Source organism: Lissotriton vulgaris, chromosome 3_2 (assembly GCF_964263255.1).
Source record: "Lissotriton vulgaris chromosome 3_2, aLisVul1.2, whole genome shotgun sequence".
Classification (NCBI taxonomy): domain Eukaryota; kingdom Metazoa; phylum Chordata; class Amphibia; order Caudata; family Salamandridae; genus Lissotriton; species Lissotriton vulgaris.
Genome location: NC_141690.1, coordinates 110,284,534 through 110,305,278, shown reverse-complemented (window position 1 = coordinate 110,305,278; position 20,745 = coordinate 110,284,534). Strand labels below are relative to the sequence as shown.

The window sequence follows — 20,745 nt, the reverse complement described above, 5'->3', positions numbered from 1 at the left end:
GGCATCCAACACATTTTGAAGCTTAGCACCCGACTAGTGGAGAAGGGGTTACATGGAGTAATCAGTCTGACTTGCAGGGAGGTGGTGGACTGGGTGATCATGAAAATATAAATATCAAAAGCATCAGCTTTTCAGAAAAGCTTTTAAGCACTTTGATAAGGAAGGGCATTGAGATTTGCACTTACATGTCCTGTGAATGCAATACATGTCTTCAGTTGAATAACTTTTGCATTACTTTATTCTCACTTATTCATCAACTGCTGGATTTTCAATATCCATTACCACTTCATTTTAAAACTATTTTTAAACACATAAAATAAAAACTTACGCCATGAGGAAATTGCCTCCAGTGTTTGAGATGCAGCCTCGGGTTGTCGGGGTAGCTTGACGGTCATAGCCACAAGATCCGCAGAGTAGTCCAAGGCAGAAAAAGAGTAGAACGAGGATAAGCATACAGCACAAAGCCAAGGAACCTAGCCATCTGTGGAAGAAGATATGCAAAGCAGATCAACAACATGTAGAAAACACACAACATATAGAGAAACATGAAAAGTCTCTTCTGATTATGTGATGTTCTTTGACACGTTTGAGCTGTAAATCAAAGAAACAACTAATGTCATGAAGCCAAATAACAGTGATGCCTAAATCAGACCAGAGCTCAGTAGCAACAAGTGAGTCGTAATTACGGAGTCTGAATATCATTCACCATGAAATGTTCTCTCTGTGAACAAAAAATACATTTGCTGCCCGTTGGTGACAGGACCCAGTGACTTGTTACAAAACAGGCAGAAATTAAAAGAACTTGCATGTACTGTGCTTTGTTGAGCACCATTATACACAGAAAGCGTTGGGGCTAGAGAGAATCGGGGCGCTTTAGGAGGCCGGAGACAAGGATGCAGTAGTGGCTACAGGTTACACAAAGGTCTTGAGACTCTTCTCTGATGAGTTCGATCATCTTGAAATTGTATATATCTTTTGCAGAGTGACACTGACATGTTTATGAATAATTCCATTGAAAAATACCAAGTATGCATTTTTGCTTCATTTTTAGGAGTTATTTGTCTCACTACATTTTGGGGTGTATCTTTATATGGCTATTTTCATGCAGAGGATTCCATTTTGATGCATAGTATCTTCACATACTTTGTACAGTGTAGTAGACTTTGCCAGGAGCATCTATCTATATGTTGGTTAGATTAGGCATTTTTTAATTTCATGATCTCATGATATCTCTGGCACCTGGTGAAGCTATAGGAGAGAGCGGAGGAACTGACGATTGTGTGGTCAATCACTGAAGACTACGTCACACATTGTTATTAAATCTCTGCTGTCAATGAACGTAGGCCGGACCACATCGCCCAGAACTTTGACTAACATGGATTAAATCTTTGACTATGGCTTTTTTCCTTTGAGGCAATGGCGAGTAATTTTCCAAATGCCTTAAGTAAGTCAGATATTTGTCTTGTAGGGCTAATTTAGGGGTGTGTTTTGGGATAACTAAATGATTTTGAGATTATATCTTTCTTTTGTTGAACAAGAAGAACTTCCAATCTTGTGCAAATGCTGAAGAAGTAAGTGCTATGCTATGACTACATTATTAGCGAGGTAATTCCTTTTAAACAATGTTGCTGATATAGAAGTGTATAAACCAGTATATTTTACTGTCGTTATTCTTATTTGTATTAAGATGCAAACAGATGAGAGCATTTTTTTGTATTTTTATTTAATATGTGTGTGCATGGTTTGCATAGTTTTGTTTAAACAACTAAAACACACACGCAAAATAAAACTGAACTTCGAGTAGACTACACAGATTACAATTTTAGTTTATCTGGGACATCAACAGGTAGCGTAGCAGAACCTCTTGTAAATAAAATCTAAACCCCTGGAATATGTATCAAATAAGAAATTAGAACTTCTGTTGTCAATAACGCCAAATACTAAAATGAATTTAGCAGGTGAGCAGATTAAAATATACCATGGCTGCACTCAGGAACCAGAGACATGCTTTCGTTCATTACCAATACAAGCAGTACATATTTTGAAGGAAACACCCATCAAAGACAATTCAGGGTATTCATAAATAAAGAATGCCAGGGCACAAGGTTATTGTGCTCACGTAGACACTTAGCTGTATGTTGGAGCCCTTCTGTTTATGGTGTTATGCATATGGGTTGCTAATTTAAAAACATGAATTGAGAAAGTGTGCATATATTGTGAAGTGGAGATATGAGGTGAGTACTGAATCTCAGAATATAGGGAATACTTCAAAGGCATCTCATAACATTCTAAAGGCATAAACCTTTGGAGTCACTAACACTAAAGCAATACTATCCAATGGGAAGAACACTCCCAGGTAGTTATTTACCACGGTGGAGTCAGAGGGCCCAAGGCAAAGATGAGAGCACTACTCACCCCAATCAATAACAACCGCAAAGTGCCTTCTCCTTTGGATAATATTAGTATTATAAACCAAATTGTTAAAATCTGGGAGAAATTCCCAAGATTGTTTGTTAAATGGAGTGTTTTCATGGGACTATTTAGGGGGAAGGTTACAAGAAGCATTCTTGTTGCATTTATTTTGTTGATAAGACTGCCCTTTTTGGCTGATAGAAATGTATTGTAGTGAATGGCTGGTTCGGAGGATCACAAAAAAAGAAGCATAAAGGAAGCATAGCAACATATTTTAGTGCCAATGTCAATAACTTTAGTTAGTATCATATTACTTTTAGGAATTGTGGTGATTTCTACAGTAATTGTATACTGGTAAAAAGATTTTGATCCTCTGTTTGGATTAGATGAACCATGTCAGAAAGAAAATGTTTTCTTTCGGAAAATGTGCAAGGTGCTCCATAAAGACACATTTTATATTAATCCACAAATATCTTCCTTAGCCACATGAGAAAAACAAGCATTAAAAATAAAATAGGTCTCGCCTTTGATTATGTTAAAGCCATTTGCTTTGCTGATAGTATTGTATAGCAAGGCAAATGGCTTTAACTTAATCAAAGGCGAGACCTATTGCATTTTTAATGCTTGTTTACAGCTTATTGTTGCATCAGCTCAGTGGTTCTTTGGCACAAAGTCCTTACTTTCAAGATCAATGCTGCATAAACAGTCAACAAACATGTAAAAAGGTAACAGAGAAGAAAATATATATATAAAAAAAGTTAGCATTATAACAAAATATGTTGCGATAACGGTGTGTTACATGGATGAGGCTTCAGATTCAGCAGAATTTCTCCCGGGTTTTTCCATATTCTGTTAATGACATAATGTGCAAGACAAGGTGGACTTGATACTCAAAACCATCACAGCCACTAGGTAAGCCCTTGCAGGAGCAGACTTAAATTTGGTGCAAGATGATAAAAAGAAGCTGATGGAGTAAGGAAAACATGGGCATATTTGTGAGCTCTTCTGGAAAAATTACATTAACAGGTGAAAGACCAGGGGCTTAGCTACCATTAGGGCGGCAGGTGACATGGCACTGGGGCCTATTTAAACTCTGATATCAGTTGTTACTACTACAACAGCAGCCAAATGGTCATTTTATTTGCTTGCACTAGACACCCTGGCATCCTTGTATAGCTACTGTGAAAGACCTTACGGAGACTGCCCACATTTTGGATTAGGAGGAATAGAAGTGATGAATGATGGGGAAAAACAGGTGTCTAGGTGGTTTACCAGGTGAAAACAAAGACCCTCATAGTGACATACAAGGAAAAATGGCTGTTTCAGACTATTGTTCATCAGTGACGAACTCAGTGGAGAGTGAATACGGAGTACTGACCCCTTCCCCTCCACTTGGCGCCTCCCCCAGGTCACCAGGCACACATTTGAATTATAAGTATATTAAGGACGAATGTCATCTTACAAAAAAGCAAACAAAGCAGGTCACTTTCTAGTGGAAAATGCTAACAAAATTAAATGAACAGTCCGGACGGGAGACTCTTACCACATATTTTAAGGTTTGTAAATATTCTCTGGTAAGTGATGTGTTTCTCACAAATATTTAGTCAGACCCTCACCCTTCAACTTAGATGGCCTGCTTCATCATCAGATTGCTCCACATTCATCTGAGATTTTTGGTGGAACACATGTGCTCCTATATACTAGGAGTCTAGTAAAGAGGTATATTTGGTATACCTTCTATACCCTCTAGCAGTAGTGTTGGGATCCAAAAGATGAAAACATAAAATTCCCTACAGATGACCCCAAGTAATTTAATTGAAGGGATTCTGCTGAAATATTGAGCACATAGTACGTATGTTTGATGAGGATAATTATTGGCTCTCCTTCATCCTGGTCAGCATGTTCCCTTTTAAAGCTCTATTATATAATAACACTGTACTCGCGTCATGGGTGAAATTCTCATATTCTAGGAGGCTGTATATATATCAAGACTCACACCTGTAGGAAATTAGAACAATAATCGCCGTAGTCGCCATGCACATTCGTTTGGTGCAATATTATGTACTACAAAACACGTGCACCCTCCTCAGTGCAAATACCTAATATAAATATATAAATATATAAATATGGGGGGCGTGGCCAAGATGGCGGAGTGAGCAGACGTGCTCTGTTGGAGCTCCCGCCGCCGGCCGTTAACTTCAGCATTATTTCCAGCAAACGCCCTGAACCGAGCACTTCCCCGGCGGGCCTGAGGCCGGCATTGCGGCGGGGGGGTGCAGGACGGTTGTACTGCCGGTTCCCGGCGTGGAACCCCGGCTGGACCCGGCCCGGAGACTTAGCGGCGCTGAGGGCCTGAGGAGAGCGTGGCAGGACAACGAGGCCGCGGGAGGCGGAGCTTACACGCCGATTCGAGCGTGCCTGTGCCCGGCGCCTGCTGCGACGGCGAGCCCGGCCCGCGCTGTTGAGCGCGAGGCCCCTGTGATCACCTGTCGGGGGCTTCTGCGGGCTCGCCACACCGACCTGCTGCACGACGGAGCACCTTGCTGGTGGGGGTCAACGGCGGGACCGGCCTGGGGGTCGGGTGAAGGAGCCCGGAACACGGAGGTGAGGAGCGGCGGTAGACGGGGCCCCCCCACCCCCCCCCCCCCCCGGCCCAGCGGACCGCCCTTTGACGAGGGACCACCGGGAGACAGAGGAATCCGGCTGGCGCCCCCACGAGCGAGTCCATTAGCGGTGCGGCGAGGCGGCAGTCTGAGGCGGCCGAGACCGCGACCCGCCTGCGCTGGGCCTGTCAGCGTGGCCCCCGCCGCCGCCGGTCCCCGCCTGCAGCACTGCCCCACTCCTTGGCTGGACCTGCACGCCTCGACACTCGACGGGGGAGGTGGTAGCCTGTCGGCCCGAGGGGCGCTGAGAAGATCCACGGGGGCCCCCGCACGTGGTGGGACAGCCCGAGAACTCTTGCTCTGCCCGTCTCGGCGGTTCTGACGCTGGGGACACCAGCACCGACAGCCGCGCGCTCCAAACCGCGGCCCCCACAGAGGCGAGCGGGCCCCCTTGCTGTGAAGAGGCCTTTGCAGACCTGCTGCACTCTCACCCTCTGGGCTGTGCAACGCGGTGAGCCGCGGACGCCATCTTGGACGGCTTCCCGCCCGGCCTAGCCCGCGCTTCCTCCCTCGCCGTTGGACCCGGCGTCCCTGCGCCCATCACGCGGCCCCCGCCGTGCCCCGCTGCGGCTTAGGGGGGCAGCGACACTACATTGCTCATCCGGGGGGGCAGAAGACTAGGAGGAGCGCGGAGGCGCCACCCACGTAGCACTGGTTGTCCCGGGCCCAGAGCGGCGCCCACGAGGCCTAGGGCTCGACCTGCAGCCGGCAGAAGGAGATACAAGCGGACGCGGCTGGGGGCCCTGGGGCGGCATGTCTGGCGGGAGGACCAAAAGGGACCGTACCATTAAGGATCTCTTCACCCCCCCCACCATGGGGAAGCGGAATGGCCCCGCGGGGTCCAATCCCCGGGGAGACACAGACAAGAAAACGGTGGCCTCGTCGCCCCCTGGGGGAGCGGACCCCGAGGCTCCAGTCACGCGGTCCTTTCTGGAGTCCCTGTTCACTGGCCTGAGGGAAGACATCCACGCCCTAAAGAAGGAGCTTCAGGACGAGATCAAAGAGGTCCGCCGCGACACCGATGCCATAGGGGAGAGAGTGGCAGACCTGGAAACGAAGAGCGACACACGGGACGCCGAAATAGAGGCCCTAAGACAGGAGCTGGCCCGCATCCATGACCAACAGGTGGACCTCCAGACACACGCCGAGGACCTGGAGAACCGCTCTCGGCGGCATAACATCAGGATCCGAGGAGTGAAACTGTCCCCGGACACGGAGGACCTCTTTCGGTTTACACAGGGTCTCTTCAACCACATCTTGGGCCGACAGGCAGACGCCCCCCTGCGACTGGACAGGGCCCACCGGACGGGTCCGCCGAGGGCCGACGCAGCGCACCCGCCGGACATCCTGGTGTGCGTGCAGGACAAAGGACAAAGGAGGAGATCCTAAGCAAGGCACGCCACATGGAGAGAATCACCTTCGGCGACCATTCCCCGACGTTATACCAAGACCTGGCTGCGCTTACCCTGGAGAAACGGCGCACCTTTCGGCCAGTGACGGCGGAACTGAGACAGCGCAACATTTCCTACAGCTGGGGGCATCCCTTCCGCCTGGTGTTTCGGCTCGGCAATGTCCTCCATCAGCCGCGTACCCTCAGGGACGCCTGCCGCGTGCTGGGCGTGGATGAGCCGGTGGTCGACGACGGGTCACCGGGAGAAAAGGCTTCTAACGAGGCTGCCCCAGGTCGCTGGCAGCAGCAACGGCGCAGACGCAGGCCGAGACGCCCCGCAGCCACTGAGATAGAGGAGGGGCAGAGGGCTGCAGTAGAGACAGTGGCGCAGGGACTGGTGCAAGCGAACAATGGCTGACCGCTGGGAGAGCGACGCACTAGTTCCACAAGACATGGTTGGGTCGGGCTAATCTAGTCCGGCGGCGGGGGCGCGAGCAGAGCGCTCCTTGGCCTTCCCTGATGGTGACTCTGACTCTTCGCCTGCGGCGGAGTGCTACAGGTGGGCCGACCTGCTTGCGACGTCGCCACTGCTCCCATTCTATGGACTTACTTTACCACGGGTCCAGCGGCCACGTGCCTGGACCTGGGACAATGTTGGACCACATTTCTTTGCCAGTTGGGGAGAAGGGTTGGGTGGTGATACGGGTAAGGGGAGTTGGACGGGAAGAGTTTGCACCGAGGGGGGAGGGGATCCGGGCGGGGAAGTTGCTCCGGTTGAGCCGGGACGGGGGGGGGGCAGTCGGGGTTGGGGGGGAGTTGGGGGGAGAGGGGGAGGGGCGGGGGGGCTCTCCTTGTCCAGGGGGTTCTGATGCCGCAGGAGGAGCCGACTGGGCTCCCAGCACAGTGTCTTCCGTGACCCGTTGGCCCACAGCCACGGCCTCCGGGTGGGATTGGCGTCTTTCTTATTATCCCAGACATGCCACGACACCTCACAGTGCTCACGCTTAATGTGCGGGGTCTCAACAGTCCGAACAAACGCAGGGCGATACTATCCTGTCTCGAGCGCTCCAAGGCGGATATCTGCCTTCTCCAAGAAACACACCTTGTGCGCAGCGACCAGCATAGACTCAAATCGCGCGCTTTTCCATGGCAGTTCTTCTCCTCCTCCCTGAAGAAGGTAGCAGGGGTGGCGATCCTAGTGGCCAAATCATTTGAGGGAAGGGTCCTCCAGAAAGAGGCCGAAATTAAAGGGCGGCTTCTACTCTATAGCTTCCAAATTGCAGGCCATACCTTGCTGGTGGGTTCTGTCTACGGTCCGAATGAGGGGCAGAAAAGGTTCTTACATACAGCTCTAGAGACCGCTACATCCACTACACACACTCACTTGCTGCTGGGTGGGGACCTCAACATCGTATTTCATAACACGGCGGACCGCTCAGGCCAGAGATCCGGGCAGGTGGGGGCGCTCACAGCGGCGGGACATGCACACTTAGCAGATTTGGGCCTCACCGATTTATGGCGACACACACACCCCCTGACCACTGCCTATACGTATTACTCGGCGGCACACAAGACATATGCGAGACTGGATTATTTTCTGGGCTCCTCTCAACTGGCGTTACAGGTCGAGGGAGTGGAGATACTGCCGGCCGCACTATCGGATCACTCCCCAGTGGTGGCGACGCTTCGTGTGGGAGCCATGCCGGCTCCACAACGACACTGGAGGCTGCGAGATGGTCTCTTGCAGCTGCCTGACACCCAGACCCGACTCACAGCCGCGATTGGCCACTTTTTGGAACACAACGCCAATGATGACACCACGAAGGCCACCCAGTGGGCGGCCCTCAAAGCGGTCCTACGCGGGGAACTCATCTCCATAGCCACGGCCAACAACAAGGAAAGGGCGCTGAAGCGTGCCGAGCTTACCCAACGGGTGGCAGAACTGGAACAGATGCACCAGCGCACAGGGGCGGCCAGGGCATGGCGACAATTGTGCGCCGAACGGAAAATGCTGGCGGCCTTGGATCAGGACGTGGCGGAATACGCTGCTATGCGCCTCAAACACGTCTACTATACCGGAGGCGACCGTTGCGGGAGGCTTCTGGCGAGCAGGCTACGGGCGCAAACCCAGAGGCAATAAGTGCGCTCTCTCCTGTCGGCCAATGGCGACCAGATTACGGAGGACGCGGCGATTGCGGCGGCCTTCGGCAATTTTTATGCGGCGCTCTACGACGCAGACCACCTAGACCCCCATGCCGGTCCGGCCTACTTGCAGGGCGCGGAGCTCCCCACCCTCACCCAAGCCCAAGCGGACTTTCTGGAGCGGCCCATAGGCCTGGAAGAGGTCATCTCGGCTATTGCCCGCCTCAAAGTTGGGAAATCCCCGGGACCCGACGGCTATACCGCGGCATTTTACAAGACCTTCTGCCAGCAGCTTGCCCCCCTTTTGCGCGACCTGTTTAACACATTTGACACGCCTGGTGCCATACACCCGGACCTGCTAGAGGCGTCTATCTCTGTTATTCCCAAACCGGGCCGTGACCCGGCGGCCTGCGGTTCATACAGGCCCATCTCGCTGCTGAACGTAGACTTGAAGCTCTACACTGGCATACTGGCGAGCCGCATCGCACCATATATGCAGCAGCTGATAGACCCCGACCAGGCGGGCTTTATCCCCCAACAGTAGACCAGCGACAACACCAGGCGGGTGCTGCACCTCATTGAGGCACTAAACCTGGCTGCATGCTCCTCACCATCGATGCGGAGAAAGCATTCGACAGAGTGCATTGGCCATACCTCGATCAGGCCCTCCGCCACTTCGGATTTGGGGAGAAACTCCGCCATCGCATCTTCAACTGCTACCGCCGGCCCAACGCCGCGGTGAGGGTGAACGGTCATACCTCCCCGAGGTTCGACATTGGCAGAGGCACGCGCCAGGGCTGCCCTCTGTCGCCGCTCCTATTCGCACTGTATATGGAGCCGATGGCTCAGAGAGTGCGGCAGCATGCTCTCATTTCTGGTATCAAATTTGGTGCCGACACGCATAAGATCAGCCTGTACGCTGACGACGTCTTGCTGTCCCTTACCGACCGATGCAATCCCTGCGTGCTCTCTTTGTGGAGCTCCACACCTTTGCCCTGGCCTCGGGTTTTAAAATCAATGAAGCCAAATCTGAAGCCCTGAACATCTCCCTAAGCCCAGACGTGGTGGCCGAGATTAAATCGGAATTCAAGATACAATGGTCGGACGCAACCGTACCGTACCTGGGCGTTCGCCTGGCTCCTACTGTCAGGGGTACTGCGCGAGTCAATTACGAGGCCCTCACACTCAAACTCCGGGAGCAGCTCCGGCGTTGGAAGCCGCTTACATTGTCATGGCTAGGCAGAATTGCCGCAGTCAAAATGACACTGCTACCGCAGATCCTGTATCTGTTTCAGACGCTCCCCTTGAACCCCCCGCAGGGTTGGCTTCAGCAAACCCAATCGGACCTGTCACGGTTCATTTGGAACGGCCGGCGACCTAGGTTTAAGCCCACTCTCGCCACTCTGCCCCCGGCGAACGGGGGGGTCGGTGTGCCCGACCTCACCCTGTACTTCCAGGCAGCACAGCTGCGCACCTTCGTGGAATGGTTTCAGTTGGAGTCCGGCAAACACTGGCTCTTCCAGGACCAGGCAGTGGCTGGCCGTACCCTCCAGGGCGTGCCTTTCCTACCACGCCGACACCGACCCCCTAACCTGTACGCCTCTGAAATCACAAGCACCGCCCTGCGAGTGTGGGACAGAGTGGCCGTGGCCAAGGGACTGACCACCTTCCCCTCACCTATGACCCCCATCTTTGAGAATCCAGACTTCTCGCCGGGCTTGGACGCCGGAGCATTCACGACGTGGCGGACGACGCCCTGTAGAGCGGCGGGACACATGTTCGACATCAAGGGGGTCCTCCCGTTCCAGCAGGTCAAGGCGGATTACGGCGTGGCCGAATCGGAACGCTTGCAATACCTGCAGGTGCGCCACTGGGTGCTCCACCCCTCGATCCAGCCCGGGGCCCAACGGCACCTCACGCCCTACGAACGGTGGCTGCTGACGCGCACCTCGGACAAGAAATTGATTTCGGACCTTTATCAGCAGCTACTTCTCACTCAGGCGCACACGTACAACGCGGGCCAGGTCCGGTGGGAAAGGGACCTGGGGAGGCAGCTCACTAGGAAAGAATGGGAGGGGGTGTACCACAGGGCCAGACACTCAGCGCACCACACCGGGCTCACCGAGACAATGACTAAGGTAGCCACATACTGGTACCACACCCCTGAGAGATTACACCAATGGGATGCCCGAATAAGCGACAGATGCTGGAGGGGGTGTGGGGAACTAGGGACACTGGAACACCTGCTATGGAGCTGTGAGGCGCTGCGCCCCTATTGGGACCCTATCCTGGACCTTATAGATGCACATCTAGACACACAACTGCCGCGCTTCCCTGCATACATTATTCTAGGCCTCCCAAACGCCCTCATGTACCCTCTGAAGTCCTGGAGAGGACGTTTGATCGCGCTTGCGCTTGGGGCTGCGGTCCAAAACATTGTGGCCCACTGGAGAGCAGTTCAGGCTCTGCAGCAATTGGGGTGGCTTCACCGGCTCTGGGCGATCTTGGGAATGGAGAAACTATCACTGGCGGCAGCTGGGAGGGGGGCGGACTTTGCGGAACTCTGGCGGCCATTCCTCGCCCTGCTTACCGGGGAGTTTCGTGAGGTGAGCTGCCTACGCTACCTGCGTCTGCTACGCCTGGCAGAAACACCTCTCCCAGACCCCAAGACACACGCCCGTAAGCGCACGGGCCCTGCGCACGCAGCACCACTTGACTGTTAATAGTAGACCACAACCGATAGATTAATCCCGGAAATGGACAAGGAGAGGGGAGGATTGGGGTGGGAAGGGTAGGGGGGTTGTTTACAGTTCTTTGTTTCTCAAGTTGCACTAGTACTGATCAGCTTGCACCGTTGTAGCACCTCTTATGACGCGGCCGGCCCAGTTGGGTTGTAGGCGGCTTGCTGTGTTAACAGATGATGTACCCGCTGGCCTCGTGATGGGTGTCAGGGGGTCGCTGGCTTAGGCCTCCCTGGAGTGGTGACGGCCCCTACAGATGTCTCGGAGGTGCATTTCTTTGCCTATGCTCAATAAAAGATTGAATACATAAATATATAAATATCACTTCATAATAGTGGCGAGACCTATTGGCTATGCCATCGCTTGTTTGTGTGGGTTAAATGGGAGCCCGGGGGCCATAATCTCTCTGGCAGCCTCTGAACCCAGGTGCGAGGACCGGAACTGACTCAGCGCTTCCGGTAATGCCACAGACCCGAACTGTTCAGACTTGCCTTGCACAGAACCCCGAGCGGAATGGGGAGAGTGGGGGAGGGGCGGCACGTTTAGACCGTGATTACGATACTACATTTTGTTTTTTGCTCTTTGATATATTTATTTCTCCTTTCGCCCTCTTATCCATCGTTTACTTAATTGCATAACTCATTCATAAACATAACGTTTTTTTCTGTTTTCGGACTTATTTGTGAAAGTAATTCAAGTTTATGTACTTTTGACATTTCTTAACAAAGAATTGTGATGTAAAAAAAAAGAGCGGTGAAAAAAAAGACGAGCACCAAGCATGGTCTCATCTACCATCCCCTCAAAAATTCTGTCACATCACTCGACACACTGAAGCTCTGACAGGCGACACACAGCGCTTTATAAAACTACTAAGTAAATCAATAAACTTCGAATCATGTTTGTGGGAGGGCAGAGCTATCTTGCGAAGGGCCCCTCGGCGGCGGGCCTGGGGTTTGTTTTCCCATGTGCTCTTCGTCTGTGCATCTGTTCTACATTTACATACATTTTGGGATTTCACAAGAACGGATCTGCTTCCCTGTACCAACTCTTCCCTGCCCCCAGGCTTTGGAGCACAATCTTGTTCTGCAGCTCCTGGAACCCCCCTCTTCCTGTGCTCACCAGGATACTGAGAGCTGGAGCAGCGAACACCAACTTGTCCAACTGGATGAAACAAAATTGGATGTGGTTTTAGCGTCCTGCGTGGAAATACAACAGAAAATGCTTCTCTAATTGGCACACTCTTTAGTACTTGGGTAGTACACGGGCACGGAAGGGCTCCAACTCCTGACTGCTGTTCGTGGAGAAAGGGTGCTACAGAGGAGAGGCCACGACGAGCCCTGGAATGGAATGTGCCCTAGCCTCTATGTTATCAGAGACCCGCTTATCAGTCGTAACAAACTGTGTGTGTGTGATCCTGCACAAGTATCGGTCTCTGCGCTGAGTTGTTGTTTCATGTATCAAAATTAGAAGTATTTCAAAAATGCCTAATTTCTAGTGTTAAGTGCTGGATAACTTGCCTGATTAGCGTTTTAATTCCGCATTCCGGTGTTTAAGAGACGGGGTCGCTCACCCGCCATGACACATAGTTTTCTCTTTTTGAGCTGTCCCACTTAGATGGCCTGGCCAGGTTTGTTATCTTTATGGAGCCATGTATTTGGCCCATAAAGATAAGATACCTTTTACGCCAGAAGTAAGTCAGGTGAGCCAGTCTAAGTGGGACGGCTCTAAAAGAGAAAAGTGTACGTCACTGGAAGTTCTTTTCCAATGGCTGGCCACAGTTTATTATGAACGGTGACGCCAGCCAATGCAAAAGAGGGGCGTGGCTTAAAGCCCGCTAGTAAATCTCCCCAATATCACTAAATCTCGCCAGCATGACTGCGCATGTGCGCAGTCTTACGCCAGGCTTTGACCTAACTATGACATGATAGGTAAATGTGCTTTTAACAGCAGCAGTAGAATGCCAGTTGGTACACAGAGATCTACTGCAGCTTCACCACAGAGTTCTAATGAGAAACTTGAACTGTTGCATTTTATAGTGATGGCAAAGTGAGGGACTACTAATGCCATTTTACTGAAATATAGGCTTTTACATTTTAAACCTTTTCTCTGGAGCAGGGGGAAGTAGATGAGCATTGAGATGTTAATGCTGAAATGAAACGGGCTAGGTTAAAGAGTCTGTGTGGGGAATTATGTGTATTTAGTTATTTATGGCACAATATATTTTTAAGGGGCTACAATAGTTAGCATAAGCGATACATTCGTAAGTCCAGTATCTCCTTTTCACATCTGTTTATTTAAGCTACCCATCCACTCTATCCCTTAATACGGCCTTAATTTTAAAATAGTGACTGTTTCATATACATCAAAGGTCTTTCATTTTCCAATTTAAATGCATCAGAGTAGATTTGTTTTTTGAGGCGCAGGAAGATATCTACAGGCAAATCTCATATTTAAAAATAACGGACTTATGTAATGGGTTGTGAGACTGTTAGAATAGGGGGTCTCTGGTTGGCACAGGTATGCACTTGTGACAAACAGGGACCCTCTCCTCTAGTCAGGGCAAGGGAACTACCCCCTAAGAATAACCCCTGCTCACCCTCTAGATTGTGTGGCACGACCAGTCAAGGCTAATCCCAGGAGCGCTAAGTTAGTTAAGCATTTGAGATCATTCACAGTAAAAACACTGATCCCCTGACAAATAGACACCAGGCGGTAATTCTATGAAAATACGTAGACTTTATGTAAATATAGTTTAACTCTTTAGGTAGATATATCACAAGACCATAAATAACGTTCCAAATAATACACAATCCTGTCAGAAATCGAGCGTTCTTGGTAGTTTATGAGTAAATGTCAGTTCAGTGCGACTCGTACGTTTGGGGCGACTCCTTGGGAATTAAAAAGCAACAAAAATGAGTCTACTAACGATGCGGACCTTTTGGTCCGGAGCGTGCACCCTTTGGTGCGAGGCGCACAGTACCTTGCTTGTGCAGCGTTGCTACGCTGAATGCGGGTGCAGGGGCGGCGTCCTAGGAGCGATTTTTGCAGCTCCTCTCGTCGTGGCGAAGGTCCGGCACGTGCAGGCGTCTCGGTCCGAGACGTACGAGCGGGAGGCCCTGGAGAGGCAGGCAGAGGGGTTGTCTTGGTTCGCAAGCAGGATCTAATTTGTCAGGAGCAGAGCTCCTCTTCTTATACCCAGTTTCTTGTGTCTTTTCAGGCCAGGTAGGCCTTTGCATAGTCCAATTCAGTCTCCGAGCACTTTTTTGCTGTTCCTGGCTTCTTCTTTCAGAGAGCAGGGCAGTGACATCAGATGCTCTCCAGGAGGTGGAGCCAGCATTGTAATGACAAGTACAGTCAGGAGCACTCTGTTGAAAGTCTTCCCTCTTCCTGGACCAGGTGCAGGGCAGAGTCATCAGTCGCTCCCCAGGGGGCGGTGCCAGCATTGTGGTGGCAGAGCACAGCCCTACTCAGAGTCAAGGGGCACTCCCACGACCCATCCTGGTGTAATCCCTCCATTCACCACCTGTCATCCCCAGCCCTCTCAATCACAAAACCCAGACAGCAGATACACATCCTGGCAGAGACGGGCTGAAATGGTTAGGCAAGCAAATGCTAACTTTCTAAAAGTAGCATTTGCAAACACAGGATATTAAAATAAACTTTACTAAAAGAAGTATTTTATTATTCTGAGTTCAGGCATACTAAACTTGACCTTCTACCATGTTCCCTGAGCCTGCTGGGATTATAGAGTGTAATAATTCTAGGAGCCATTCTGGCCTATTAGAACAGGTAGCCTTACAATAGTGAAAAACGAAAATGGCTGTAATTCACTATTAGGACATGCAACACACATCAGGGCTTGTCCAACCTTATGCTTACAATGCACCCTGTCCTTGGGCCTACCATAGGGGTGACTCACATGAAGTAAAGGGAAGGTTCAGAGGCTGGCAAGTGTGTGCACTTGCCCAGCCAGCACGACAGTACAAGACTGCACGCAGGTTCTGCAATGGCAGACCTTAGACACATTTTAAAAGGCTGCTTCTGTAGGTGGCACAGCCAGTGCTACAGGCCCACTAGCAATATTGGTATTTACAAGCCCTGGCACTCCTGGTGCACTTTACTGGGGACTGACAGTAAATCCAATGAGCCAATCATTAAAATCAATTACAGGTACACTTTACATTGGGAGCACTTGCACTGCGGCACGGATTGGCCGCGGCGCAGTGCCCCGAGCAGCTAATACCAGCAAAACATCTGAGGCACATCAGCAAAAAGTGGAAGGGAGACTCACGCCAAGGTGCCAGGTCTAACTGAGACCCTAAGAATGGGCTCCTGTGTGGACACTTCATTTTTTTCTTTTTTTTTTTTCTCGCTTGTTCTTGTCAATCCATCTGCACTGGGTTCAAAATATTTTTATTGTGTGTTAAATATAAAGACATTTTAAGACATGGTTAACTTCATAAGTGTGGAGGACGACTGGTTCATGCCAAAGGGTTGTCTTTAAAGATCAGAAACACTTTCTTTAAAAAAATCAAAGTCAGAGTGCTAGGGAAGAGCCCCCTAGCATCAGGAGTTTGATTTATGCTTGGCAAGAAATCCCACTGTCATTAGTTTGATCCACTCCTGTCGCAGGCACAAGGCCAAGCCTTATAAATGGGGTAATGTTTCTTTCAGGACAAGTGTGGAAATGCTGGGTGGTAGGAATTTAGTAGATCACCACAGATTCATGAAGTTTCCGCCACAGAAATATGAGGAAAATATGTGATTTCAGGTCAAGTTTGAGGTTTACGGGTGTGATGACCGGTTTCCTAGTGCACCAGGGCAGTCAAAGTTTACTGGCTCCAGATGCATTGATTGGATTTGGTCACCACTGGTGTATTGGGGCCACAGAACTAGTGGACCCCAACCTGGACAACCAAGTACTCCTCTACAAAACCTGGCTCTCTCAGAGTAGCGGGACAGAGGAGTTCAAGGCTTACTCAAGGGTTAGACATTCAGAATACAGTTTACACCATATTAGCAGCCGATGTCCAGTAAGTGGTTTACTTCAAAAAAGAAAAGTACTTTAATACACACAAGAACAATATGCTGCACATGAAGCAAAGATAAACAGTGAAAACCAGAAGTAGAGTTCTGCCCCAAACAGTGTGAAGGCGCCTAGATGCGAAGCACTACGAAAACACATTTAACATTGCATTATGCAGACTATCTTGCGCAGGGTTACTCTTTAAAGCTAGAGCAATAGTACTTGTATTGCATTCATGTAGTTTCGGCAGTTGATATGAAGTCAAATGTTCCTGGTCCACTCACTGTCCTACCACCCAAAGCGACAGAAGTGCCCACGCTTCCTAGGCGAGGTTTCTGGAGGAGTCAATGGCCTGGTTAAGGTACCTGTTGTTTAGCACATTTACTCTCGACCCACTAGTCCAGTAGACACTGGGCAGTCTGTAGGAGGTTAGTAGCTGACCAGGGTGTCAGATCACCCTGATATCTTCAGGTGACACTAAAGTGGTTTAGGCCTGTACCACCGAGACCACTGGCCACAATCTAGATTTTAGACTAGCAGGGAGGTTACTGGGACGTTGCTACTTGCTACAAGTGCAGGGCAAGCAGGGACAAAGGTGGAGACAGTGTAAGTCCTGGAGCAGACACCAAGGATTCAAATGGAAAGCTCACAGGGTCTCTTCACCCAGCTGCAGATTGTGACAGCAAGCACCCACAGGCTCCCACAGCGCTGGGGAGGGGTGAGGGGCGAAGCAGTCTCACCTTCAATAACAATATTGAGCTTCCTCCCTTTCTCCCAATAGAGCGGGTATCCTTATCTTGAGCAGCTGTCCGCAGTCTCTTTGTGTTCCAGCCCCACAAATCTTGAAGCTACAGCTTGTTCTCCGTTGGGATGTAAGGCTGCCTGATAAACTGAAGCCCAGCTCGCTCCATCAGACTGGCAAATTCCTTTCACCGGTAATCAGTCATAGAGAGACCTTTTCAAGTTCAACCCCAATCCCAGAGTCTGAAAGGAGAATGGCAATCCAACCACTGGATTCAACTCCTGAATCTCGGCTTCCTTGACGACCCCTTGTGGGGGCCTTGTAAGAAAAGAATAATAGCCTTAAACAACCAACTGGTTGATGAGGCTAGAATGTTATAATTTCAAGTTTCACAGGCTAATTCAATCAGTGGGTCTGCTACTCTTGCATCCTGGATGCCCATCCAATCCCTGGGCATGTTTCCTGCATGTTCACTGCGTGATCATTATGTGTGAGGAGAGCTCCCTCCCAGTCTCTTGGTACCTCTCTTGCCTGTTCTCCAGAGAGGAATTTTAATTACCTCCAGACAAGGAGGTCCTAGCCATCACACAGCAGAAATGGAGGAAGTCATCCCAATGGAGGGAACGTTAGCTAAATACAGATAAGAGCTGGTTCCTACCCAAACCCACCAAGCCCCTACAAGGAATAGTAAGGGGCAAGCGGAGCAGGAATGTCCTGAAGAACAGATACACAATCACATCAAAAACACCATCCTCACCCAGTGAACCCATTGGCTCTCAATAGAGCCATCTCACCTATGCCAAAGGTACAAGATAACAGAGACTGCACAGACTTTACTAGGAGGGAGCTGGTAACCCACTCCATCCAAATGGAATGGGGGTACAGGCAGCACTGAGTATAGATTAATGCTGCCACCACTGTCAGTCTACTAAAGCCTAGGTAGATATGGCAGTGGCCACGATTTTTTAACCCCTTGCATGCTCATGACGAGCTCATCTCGTCATGAGCTACAGTGCTCCGGTGCTCATGAAGAGCTGAGCTCGTCATGGCCATTAGAACGCTCGCACGCTGGGATAATTCCCCTGCTGTGCTGAACGTTCTATTTAAACTGGTGTGGCAGTGACGAGCTGAGCTCGTCATGAGCACAGGAGGACTGTAGCTCATGATGAGCTGAGCTCGTCATGAGCACTGGGGTGCTGTGTGCGCCCCCCCCAGCACAGCAGGAAAATTACCCCAGCAGCCAGGGGGTTAAAAGACGGGTGCACTATGCATTTCCCCTCGACCTTATGGCCTCAATCCATGTAAACAGGAAGACCCTCAGTGAACATGTGTTCAATTACGTAGAGAGCGTGAAAACCTTCATTACTTTCAAGTGACTTGCCAGGGGATCACCAAAGGATAGGGAAGCAAGCTCTCCAGAGCCATGCAGAAGACTTCTCTTCAAAACAGCTGGGCACAATGGGAAAGAAAACATTGTGGGATCCAAGGAGAACAGACCACCCTGGAGTCCCCTGGGTGACTAATTTTAAATAATGTCTCAGTTTGGTAGATTTCCCTGGGTGACGGGGGGGCCCATGGCCAAAGGTTAAGGCTGCCCACATTGAGAAAAAAGGGTCCGTTTTGAGAGGAAAAAAAGAATCTGTCCATGCTTCATATAGGGGCATTTCCTGTTCAGGGTTCTGAGCCCACTCTCACAACTGGGGTAGCATTTGGACAAGTGTGGGAACACAGGATAGTAGGACATTTGTGTATCCTTGCAGGTTTTGAATGTGCTCTCACAGATATATGAGGACATTTCTATTTTTTACCAAAGTTTGAGGTTTCAAGAGCATCTTGGGTTAGAAAAGTTAGGGGAAACCATGAAAGCCAGACTACCCTTGACTCCCTTAGGTTTCTAGTTTTCAGAAATATCTGGGTTCGGCAGGTTTCCCTAGCTGGCAGCCAAGCTCAGGCACAAAATCCACAATAACCAAGACGGCAAAAAAAGGGAAGTTTTGAGTGGAAAAATTTGATCTGTCCATATTATGTTTTTATGGTCTTCCTGGCACTAAGCCCATTAAAACAACTGAAGTAGTATTTTTATCGGGACCAGATGAAATGCCAGGTGGTAGACTATTTGTGCAACCCTGCATCTGTTCGAACTTTCTCTCATAGAATGTAAGGAAAATCTATGTTTTTAGCTAAAGCTTGAGGGGTTTGCAAGGCCTCATAGGTATAAAAAAAATATATATACTTTATGGGATTCACACGACTGGACTCCCCTGAGTATCTACTTTTCGCACCATCCTAGACTACCCAGTATATCTAGTTTTCACTAATGACTGGGTTGGTTTGGTAGGTTTCGCTAGGCTGAGCAACGCCCCAAATTCCACAGCTATCCACATTGTAAAATAAAGTGTTGTTTTTGCTGGGTGGATTATGATGTCTCCTGTTCATGTTCTGGGGTGTTTTGTGTTGTGGGTGCTAGGTTCAGCTACACAACTGAGGCACTGTTTTTATCCGGAGATGTCTGAGAACACAGAATGGTAGAACATAAGTTATCACCAATTAGACTGATCTGCCTTTTGGCAGCCAGTGTAAGAAAGAATACATTTTGCAAATATCAAATAAAAATCTGTTGTGTTGACAAGAAGACGTGCACTCCGATGTTGCAGTTACTGTGCAATTAATTTATATAGACAAGCTAACTACCCTACGTGTTTTGCCCATACGGCCTTGCATACTACTACATATAGTAGTGGTTCAACAACAGACTTCACATTAAATAAACAGAGTGACAAACACAGATGATGGTCAACATACCCCCAAGTCTAACATTACTACATGGGCTCTATTGGAATGTCTTAAGTATAAATATGGGTTGAACAAGATATCATCAAAAGCAATTATAATCAAGAATTTTCAAAACAATGAAAATGTAGATCAACATAAAACATCAGTTAACGTAAGACATAATGCTATATAGCTCCCTGACAGTCCCCACATGAAAATAGTAGTTGTTAGAGATATTGTCACCATCATGCCTACTAAAACAGACATAGACTGTAGTCAATATAAATAGGTATGCTATCCTGTAATGACCAACACAGGCCACGTTTTCCTGTCCACAATTGTCATTTTCAACTCCTGTGTTACATTGTAGTTGCATATATGTACGAGCCTGTGTAAGCATGTTAAACCACATGATAAAGCTCAATGTGGCAAAATACTAGTTCACATAATGCCAAAACGATACCATGCACAGTGCAGTCACGACATGGGTGCTCCTATTTGTATATCATAATTGACCTACATATCATGTATGATTTCCTGTAGGTAATATATGATGTCTCAAAATGTATCCCTAGCTGACATAATACCTTTCCACAGCTTCATATATAATCTCATAGTCCCCATTACCTCCTCCCACCCTTGACTCTAGCATCACCCTTATCCCCCTTTACCTCTATCCACCTCTAAACCCTAAAATTACCTGTATCCCTGTACCTCTACCCCCACCTAACCCGTAAATCACCATTCACTACTGCCCACCATTAAACCTTAAATTCACCTTTACTCTCTTTTACATTTACTCACCACTTAACCCAAAAAAAAACACTTACTGCAGAGTAAAGGCAGAGTAAGGCACA

At 49.3% G+C, this 20,745-nt stretch overlaps 1 protein-coding gene across 11 annotated transcripts in view; it reads right to left on the bottom strand.

Moving 5' to 3' along the window:
* Nucleotides 1-20,745, bottom strand: part of PROM1 (prominin 1) — a 630,080-nt gene that overhangs the window by 140,119 nt on the left and 469,216 nt on the right. For all 11 annotated transcript variants that reach the window (XM_086964065.1, XM_086964059.1, XM_086964066.1 and 8 more), the window contains one exon: nucleotides 329-481. In XM_086964065.1, the coding sequence (XP_086820191.1) occupies nucleotides 329-481 (153 nt within the window). The remainder of the gene's footprint in view (nucleotides 1-328; nucleotides 482-20,745) is intronic.